The sequence below is a fragment of the Palaemon carinicauda genome, chromosome 14 (genome assembly GCF_036898095.1).
Source record: "Palaemon carinicauda isolate YSFRI2023 chromosome 14, ASM3689809v2, whole genome shotgun sequence".
NCBI lineage: Eukaryota > Metazoa > Arthropoda > Malacostraca > Decapoda > Palaemonidae > Palaemon > Palaemon carinicauda.
In genome coordinates, this window is record NC_090738.1 from 126,455,321 (window position 1) to 126,465,559 (window position 10,239).

Sequence of the window (10,239 nt, forward strand, 5' to 3'; positions counted from 1 at the left end):
CTTCTCCTTCCTTCTCCTCCCTTCCCCTCCTTTCCTCTCCTTCTCCCCTCCTTTCCTTCCTCCCCCTTCTCACTCCCTTCCCCTCCTTTCCTTCCCTTCTCCTCCCTTCTTTTTCCTTCCTCCTACCTTCTTTCTTCCTTTCCCCTCCTTTCCTCACTTACTCCCCCTCATTTTCACCCTCCTTCTCCTCCCTTCTCCTCTTTTCATCCAACCTTATCACTCCCTTCCCCCTCCTTTCTCCCCCATTTTCACTCCCATCCCCCTCCTTTTTCCCCCATTTTCACTCCCATCCCCCTCCTTTCCTCCCTCCTTTCCACTTCCTTCCCCCTTCTTTCCCCCCTTCCTACTCCCTTCCCCCTATTTTCCTTTCCCCCTTCTCACTCCCTTCCCTTTCTTTACTCCCTCCTTCTCAATCCCTTCCTCCTCATTTTCGCCACCTTCTCTTCCCCCTCCTTTCTTCCCCCTTTCTCACTCCCTTCCCCCTCCTTTCTTCCCCCTTTCTCACTCCCTTCCCCCTCCTTTATTCCCTACTTTTTAATCCCTTCCCCCTCGTATCATCCACCCTCCTCACTCCCTTCCTCTCTTTTCCTCCCTCCTTCTCACTCACTTCCCCCTCCTTTCTTCCCCCTTTCTCACTCCCTTCCCCACTCCCTTCCCCCTCCTTAACTCCCTCCTTTTCTCCACATTCCCACTCCTTTCCTCCCTCCTTTCCACTCCCTTCCCCTCCTTTCCTCCCCCCTTCTCACTCCCTTCCCCCTCCTTTCCTCTCCCTTCTCATTCCCTTCCTTTCCTTCCTTCCCCCCTTCTCACTCCCTTCCCCCTATGCCAAGGATGAAGGATATAAATTTCTTCGCGTTCCAAGTCCAGACAGTGACATATTCTTCATACTTCTGTATTATGCTCCAAACTTAGGTGTGCAACTCCTTTTTGATACTGGCACTGGGAATAGAAGGCGACTGATAGATGTCACAGAACTATCGAAACTATCGAAAGGGTTCACACCAACTTACTGTGCCGCTTTCCTTGGTCTGCATGCATTCAGTAGATATGATATGACCAGTGCCTTTAAGGGAATTGTCAAGTTAAAACCGCTGCAAATTCTACAGAAATGCCCAAAGTACCAAGAAGTCTTCAGTTGCCTAGGGGAGTCATGGGAGGTGACCGATGAAATATTCCTTGCTCTTGAGGATTTAACCTGCACCATGTAATCTGCCAAAACCAAGACAAAGGAAGTTGACCAGCTTCGATACCAAATGCTCGAGTTAAAGTGCAGTGGGCAGTCGCTGGATTCAAAGAAGAATGTTGATCTTTCATCTCTTGAGCCACCAAGAGTGTCTAAATGAGCATATCAGGAGGTGAACTATCAGGTTGCGATATGGAAACGTGCCTATTATCCCAAACCTGAAGTCCGTTATCCAGCTGTGGATCATGGTTGGATAATGAAGGATGGAAATCTAGAACCCTGTTGGTTCAAGGGAACTGCACTTCCTACAGGTATGGCTGATATACTTGAGACGATGGACGATGATGAGATGGCTGATGATGAAAACTTTGATGAAAACAATGAAAGTGATGGAAATTTTATAATAATAATAATAATAATAATAATAATAATAATAATAATAATAATAATAATAATAATTTTCAGACAGTAATGAGACTCTCATCTAATATATATATATATATATATATATAATATAATATATATATATATATATATATATATATATTTGAAAATTAGCATTTTATAGTATAGGATAAAATAATACAGATAATATAACGAAAATATCAATAAATGACACAATATAAACAAAATGGAAATATTGACGTTTCATAAATCGAATGATTCTAGTGATAGTGAGTAAGCAGTGTTGCCAAATTTCCTCCTGACAACATCATTTTCCTTAATAACACTGATACTGCATTAGAAGTTCCATTTACATTTGGCACTTGTGCGGCTAATCATAGGCTATGCTTTAGCATGGTAGAGAAAATACTAATTATAACTCTCTCTCCCCCCCCTCTCTCTCTCTCTCTCTCTCTCTCTCTCTCTCTCTCAAATTTGATATATCTTTCCCTCTTCTCCCTGTGTTTTTTAATACCAATATTCATTGCCTATGGGTATATATGAAACGTAATTGTGTGTGTGCGCGTGCATTAGTGTAGAGGCGGAAGTCTAAGCAAAGGTCTGAGAGAGAGAGAGAGAGAGAGAGAGAGAGAGAGAGAGAGAGAGAGAGATAAGTTGGAGTTTAATCCTCTGCAATAGACCAAAGTCCATGAAATTATCTTTCCTATTTTCACCATGACGTAAGCTAGCTTCCCCATCGGCCTCTGCTCTAAAATCGAAAATATTAACAATAAAATAAGTTATTCCACACAATTGAATAAACTGGGAAGCCTGTTGTTTCTTCAGAGCCATTATTTTATGAGTACTTGTACTAATCTCAGTTTCATTAGACCTATATCAAACCTTCTCCAACAATCTTCAACATACTTTGACCTAATATTATTCCTCCAGCAAATTTCTCCAACATTCATTCTATCAGTTTTCTCACAATCTGCCTCCAACAGTCAATCTCCACCAATCTTTCGTCAGTCTCGCCCAGTCCTCCAAAACGCCCACAATTTCTAAACTAGATCTCCCACAATCTTCCTCCAACACCTAATCTTCAACTCTCTCTCTCTCTCTCTCTCTCTCTCTCTCTCTCTCTCTCTCTCTCTTGTTCCTGCTTCTCCCTCTCTTACATCCATGCTGTCTAACTTCTGGGATAACACATGTAGAGAGAGAGAGAGAGAGAGAGAGAGAGAGAGAGAGAGAGAGAGAGTTGAAGATTAGGTGTTGGAGGAAGATTGTGGGAGATCTAGTTTAGAAATTGTGGGCGTTTTGGAGGACTGGGCGAGACTGACGAAAGATTGGTGGAGATTGAAATGTTTACATTTGAAGTCATTAAATGGCAATGACATTCTTCTCTATGAATGTGAAATAAAAATCACAAAGGGCGTTTGTGAATAAATCATGGGTGTCGTACAATGTTTTGTGAGGAATGTGAAATGAATGTCGTGAAAGAAATGGGACGATTCTCCAAAAGGAGTCGTTCTTGGTGATATTTAATGAGAATTTAAAACTTAGTTTCACGAAATGCACTATGGTATAAAAGTTCTAGATATTTAGTTATGCAATATTTAGTACGTTATAACCTCCCCTATGCAATATTAAGTACAATATAATCTGTCTACACACATGGATATAAATCATTTCTAACCACAGTAGCATTTAATATCAAATTCTACCTTTGGCAATATATATCCACTGGAAATTCATTTATGGAAATCGCAGATTTCTAGGGAACTTCCTTTGATTTAATCTTCACTTTCGACGGGGCTGTTGGTCATAGAAAGAAAATTGTGAAGAGAAACTACCTGGAATTCTTTTCTTCTGCTAATGAGAACCGAAGGGGTTTAGAAGATGTGGCAGCATTTAAATGCAGTTCTTCATACTTCATAGAAAACAACAATATTTCTCCCTGTTGTCTCCAGTGTTAATTCATAATGAGGATGTTGTTAAAGGATTTTAAAAGTATTTCACTCCTGGCAAAATCGATATTTTATATTTATCTAATGGCTTATTTGTTGGCAATTTCCATTTAGGTATTTGGCATAACCAATACACCCTATTATATTCCTTATTTTAACAATTATCTGGGTTCTTTTCTGTATTCTCTCATTTCCTCCAAATTTGTTGATCACTCTTCTATTTGACTAAATGATTCTTAACAGATTTTTACCACAGTTTATCCATATTCATTACTTTTGGGTCGTCTGAATTTTTCAATATTTGAAGGAAAAAGCTATTACAGTCCGTGTATATTCGATTTGAAATTTTATACCCAGTATATCAAATTATATTGAGAATATAGTTTCAGTCGCTTTCAGCATAGTTGTAAAATCCTTTTGAAAAAGTAGTGCCTTCATTATTTTCTTAAAATGTAAAAGGAAGAATATTAAAGATGGCGTCTGAAACTGTTTGCGTGATCAGATGGTCTGTAACTTAGAAGCTAGGCTTACTGGAAAGCAGGTATGTTTCAAATCTGAATATCAGCAATACTTTTAGCACTGCACTCCCATTGTCCGTGGGGAAGGGGTGGGAATGGTTGAATCTGTGTGTGCATATCTATCTAAATGATTAGCTGTCAATTTTGACAGGTCGTGTAATTTCATTGTACTTAGCGAGTTCTGTATAACCATTTCCAGTTTATCACCAAATTTATTGCTATGTATTTAGGTATAAACTATGATTACCTTAATTTGATTCAAAATAATTTTTGCCACACGTTGGAGGAAGGAAATCACAATTTTATCACAATTATTTGTTATGATAAACAAAACCAAACAACGTTTTCTGAGAAGAATGTTTCGTGACAAACGGGTGTCACCTCTGAATGGAACGTTTGCCATTTTATTAACGCTTTTCATTATGTACTGTAGACTTTTTTTTTTCTTTGTGACGCATCCCAAGGGGCTTGTGTACCTATATGGTTTTAACTCTCAAAGCCTTTGCTAGAGAGGATCTGGAATCTCGAACAGACTGTGATTAACACCAGGGTTAACCCTGGTTAACACTATCCTATCCACGAAGACCCTTGCCGAAGGCTCCTCTATTAATTGCATCGTTATATTGCTCGCTCGGTGAACCAGACACTATTTTATGAGAGGAACCTCATCGCAGTGAATTTATAGTTGGCGTTTCATTACACTGAACACTTTTAGTTTTTCTTAATTAGTTAATCAGAATCTACATATATTTTTAGATGGTGTTACACGGTGTGCTTTATGCCTATAGTTATATTTATTGTTTTTCAGCAAGTTTTATGTTTGCTTAATATTTCAGAATTTTCTTATCACCAACAACAACAACGACAACAATAAGTGTAACATGTAATATGTACTTTGATTTGTTTGCTGAAGGTAATTGGCATCCATAAATATAAATATTGTGTATGATAATGATAAGGACTATTATTATTAGTATTATTATTGTCATTATTATTATTGTTGTTTTTGTTGTTGTTGTTGTTGCGTCGTCAAAGCGAAAACACAGAATCCGATCCAAAAGGACCCGAGGCTATACGAGATTGAAATATATCCTATTGGCGGGACTGGAACAATAGATCTCTTGGATCAAGGGACAACGACTACCAAAGGTTTGGAAGGTTATGGTCGAAGGATTTCGATACCAAACACAATGAGGAAGTTAACAGTTAGACAATTGGATATTGCAAGATTTTCAGCGTTGCTCCGTCATGGTTTTGGCCTTTTTTTCATGACTAACCGATATTTGAATTATTTTTTATTCACATTATACTGAGAGAGAGAGAGAGAGAGAGAGAGAGAGAGAGAGAGAGAGAGAGAGGAAAAAATTAAAGTTTCCTTTCTCTCCTGCAAATTTCCTTGAATTCACCTTAAGGGAAAATTTCCTAAATAAACAAAAAAAGAAAAAAATGTGGAATTTTCCTAATGATACTTATAGTGAAAAGCTCTTGCTTTAGAGGAGCTTTCGCCGTGTTTTTCGTGAGATAATGAAAGCTGTCGGACTACCGCAAGAAAGACTGTTCCCATTTGTCAAAACAGACGAGGAAGTTACGAGTGGTAAGGCAGGTTTCACCAAGGTATACTTGGGTTTCACCTTACCTACGTTTACCGGGGAGAGACACGGAAACCCAGGGTCACCTCCAGCCACATTCCCTGTCCCTCAAATGGGAAGAGATAGTAGACAGAGTAAAGAGTTGTCGGCCATTTGTTACTAATGCTATTAACACAGAGAGAGAGAGAGAGAGAGAGAGAGAGAGAGAGAGAGAGAGCTTTGTATGCATCTTTGCCGTGAATTTTATTTTATCTATTAACGCCGTTTGGTCGATAATAGGATAAGTTGTTATATAATATACTGTTATTTTAGCTATTTCAATAACCTGCTAATGGTCATTATTGTATTCAATACCAAGGATTTTGTGAATAGAACGCACTGAACGTTCCACAGAGTATTTGGCTCTAAAATAATATATTATAATCTTGTGTCAACTGACAAGTTCAATGCCATCATATATATATATATATATATATATGTGTGTGTGTGTGTGTGTGTTACACACGCCCTTTATTATATAGGGGAGATGTATGTGTTTGTGTTGTGTCTGTATGAATATGTTTGTATGGACTCACTTGTGTTCTGTTTGTATGCAATTACGCAAAATCGAGCTCAACCTTATTCCTATTTATGATGCAAAAGTTGAAAGTTTGTAGCGATTTCGTTAAATTAGTGTCCTAGGAGGGCTTTGTTACCAAAGGGCGGAAGTGCCGAAGAATCCCTTCAGGAGCCTCAGTGTTTAACGACACCTTCTACCTTTTGAAATTGTTTTTGTTTTAACTGTGTGTTTCTCTTTGGCTTTTATTCCCTTCATAGTCTTCTTCTTCTTCTTCTTCTTCTTCTTCTTCTTATCATCTGTGTCATGCTAATGGAATTTGGGTTTTAGTTCATGTAAAAAAAAGACTTGCTGGTGGGGTTAGAAACAGACAGTTTCGTTGCACAGTGAAGCCTCTCGCAGAAGTTGCTTTAGTTTTGGTGTTTTCAATTGGAAACTACAAGAAGCACAATGACTGAAAATAGGTAAAAAATCTAACTTGTTTAGATTTTGTCGTTCGTGTTATGTATCATTCCATAAAGATGGTCATTACATTGATGTAGTTGTTATATTTCATCAGTATGAGAAAATCAAAGTAAACTAAAGGGACCCTCAGTAGAGAGCATACTGCCTCCACGGTAGCTTATTTCTCTGGTTAAACTTGGTCGACCTTTTGCTTAACCTTACTCTTGACCTTTGACCTAGGACTTTCAAAATTGAATCGCTTCCACCTCTCAAGATAACAATTAATCCCTGAAAGTTTCACTAGTCTATGAGTAAAATTGTGGCCAGAAAGTTGTTCTCAAACAAACAAACAAACAAACAGGGGCGGAACGCAATCTCCTGCTTAGGTAATTATTATTATTATTATTATTATTACTTGCTAAGCTACAACCCTATTTGGAAAAGTAAGAAGCTATAAGCCCAGGGGCCCCAACAGAGAAAATAGCCCAGTGAGGAAAGGAAACAAGGAAAAATAATATATTTTAAGAACAATGACATTTAAATAAATATTTCCTATATAAACCATGAATACTTTAACAAAACAAGATGAAGAGAAACTAGATAGAATAGTGTGCCCGAGGGTACCCTCAAGCATAATATAGCTCTTCCACTTACCAATTCTAACAGAGGAACACTTTATAGTAATCAATGGCTTCAGTCTGTTAATAACCTATTATTCTTTATGAGAAATAAATGGATATTGTTGAGTTAAAGTAGAAATTTCCCTACATGAATAAATAACACATAATCCTTGTATGTGATTCTCAACTGGGAAAGAATATTTAATAGGGACAATATTCCAAGCTGGGAAGTCTTTAATAATACTTTGTAATATTAATGCTCGTTGGTAATGGAGGGACGTTTTCCGTTTATATTAATACTATTATTTTTATTATTATTATTAATTGCTAAGCTACAACCCTAGTTGGAAAAGCACAACCCTTTAAGCCCCGGGGGCTCCAACAGGGAAAATAGCCCAGTGAGGAAAGGAAACAGGGAAAAATTAAATTTTTAAGAAGAGTAACAACATTGAAATTAATATCTCCTTTATAAACTATAAACACTTTAACAAAATAAGGGGTAGAGAAATAAGATAGAATAGTGTGCCCGAGTGTACCCTCATAAAGATAAGCTCATAAATCTTAGATACTTCTAACATAATTAGATGTATAGACAAACAAAACAATAAACATATAAGTAAATTCATTTAAGGTATTGGAGGTTACAGATGATAAACTTTAGTGATAAAGCAAGACTAAATGAATGAATTTGTGACTAATCAAATTATATTTAAGTTTTGTCTACCGAGATTCAATTTTGTAAGTTTTAATTATGTAAGTGGAATTTTAATTTTTGAAAGATTTAATATTCACTTTCTGAAGTATTTGACTTTTCTCTCATTTAAATATGTGCATTGCATGAAGTTATTATTATTATTATTATTATTATTATTATTATTATTATTATTATTATTATTATTATTATTATTATTATTATTATTATTTGTTCATGTCAACTTTCGAAGTTCTGACCTCAAACTCGTTCTTTACTATCTAGCGGGTTCTGAAACTTGTTAAACGAAATATTTAATTCTATTTAGTATCCGAGATATTCTTAATAGAGAAATTAATACATGCAACAGGTGTACGCTCCCATAAACAATTTCATATACACACACACATATATATTTATATATATATATATATATATATATGTGTGCATATATATATGTATATTCATATTTATACATATATATATATATATATATGTGTGTGTGTGTGTGTGTGTGTATATATATGTATATTTATATTTATACATATATATATATATATATATGTATATATATTTATATGTTTATATTTATAAATATATATATATATATATATAATATATATATATATATATATATATATTTATATATATACATATATTTATATATGTATATATATATATATATATATATGTATATATATTTAAAATTATAAATATATATATGTATATATATATATATATATATATATGTATATGTGTGTGTATGTGTGTATCTATAATATGCATTGCAATATTTGGTCGAAATATAAAGAAGAACTTCATCTGCTGGATTTTCCCTCTTGATTTTTTTTTAAAAAGAAACTTTATTGACGAACGAAACCAGGTCATTGAAGTCAGTCGCGCCGGTACTCTAACCTTAGAACAAGTTTAAAAAAAAATAAAGAAAAAAAATGAAATATCCGTGCGTGGGCAACGGAAGTCTTACAGACACTTGTAGATTATTTGTTTTTATCCCCGAGAGTCCTTCATAACTATTGAGTATCAATATCCTTTGCACGAGTGATCCTCGAAAGAGGGTTTCCGCTCATAATGTCGAGCCTTGAACTTTCCATTCCTCTCATTCCTTTGGCCTTCCAGGTCCCCGGTCCCCGCCGACCTCTGGCGCGACTTTCCATTTCTTCTTACTCTATCCTTCTTCCACTTTCTCCTTCCCCTCCCTCTATCCCTCTTTCTCCTCCACCTCCTCTAACCCTTTTTCTCCTCCTCCTCCTCCTCTTCTGACCTTTCCTTCCCCCTTTTCTTCTATCCTTCCTCCTTCTCCTCTATCCCTCTCCTCATCTGACCTTTCCATCCCCTTCTTCTCTTCTATCCTTCCTCCTTCTCTATTCCTCCTCCTCATCGGACCTTTCCATCCCCCTACTCTTCCATCCTTCCTCCTTCTCTATCCCTCCTCATCTGACCTTTCCATCCCCCTTCTCTTCTATCCTTCCTCCTCTTCTGATCTTTCCATCCCCCCTCCTTCTCTTTTATCCTTCCTCCTTCTCATCTATTCCTCCTTCTCCTTTATCCCTCTTCCTCCTCCTCCTCCTCCTCCTTTATCCCTCTTCCTCCTCCTCCTCCTATCTTCTGACCTTTCCAGCCCCTCCTTCTCCTCTATCCCTCCTCCTCCTCTCTTCTGACCTTTCCATCACCCTCCCCTCACCTTATTCCATGCTGGGAGAACAGAAATCTCCGTTTTGTGGAAAGGCTTTTGAAGTTGCAAAGAATCGTCTGTGACTCCGGTCTTTGGAAATGTTCTTCTGTATTGCTTTAACGATCGTTGCTTCGTTATAAGTCGGGAGTTGTACACGTTGATGAGGTCGCTTGCCCATATGTCCATCGCCTCCAGGAGCTTTTTTTTTTCTTTTTTTTCTTTTATTATTTTTTATGTCGGATCCAATGATATTGTCTTTTATTCTCTGTTAATACTAGAGTTGTTTCTTATAAAAAATCTTTAACGAGGAAAGAGAAGGAATAGTTTCAGTTACAGTTTGCGTTTATACTAATGAGCTGATGTCAATGTTCTTTCCCTACATTAAGGGGTCGGTTGCCTGATAGGCACCTCTCCAATGCCTTCTATCAAAGGCATCTTCTTCCTCCAAACCTTTTCTCTCCATATTATCCTTTACCTTATCTCTTTATCTAATTCTTTGCCTCCCCTTCTATCTTTTCTTCCTCCCCCCCCCCCTTAATAGGTTCCTCCCAAGCCTTCCTCACTCACTCCTCACCAGGATCCACTTCCTCAACA

The 10,239-nt window shown here is 36.9% G+C and overlaps 1 protein-coding gene across 1 annotated transcript in view; it reads right to left on the reverse strand.

The window, feature by feature from the left end:
- LOC137653015 (neurobeachin-like) overlaps window positions 1–9,831 on the reverse strand; it is a 129,430-nt gene extending 119,599 nt beyond the window's left edge. Inside the window, exons 1-3 of the mRNA XM_068386404.1 lie at window positions 9,655–9,831; window positions 6,398–6,506; window positions 5,642–5,742 (exon numbers count right to left, since the gene is read on the reverse strand). Of these exons, the coding sequence (XP_068242505.1) occupies window positions 5,642–5,742; window positions 6,398–6,506; window positions 9,655–9,831 (387 nt within the window). The remainder of the gene's footprint in view (window positions 1–5,641; window positions 5,743–6,397; window positions 6,507–9,654) is intronic.
- Between the last annotated feature and the right edge of the window lie 408 nt (window positions 9,832–10,239).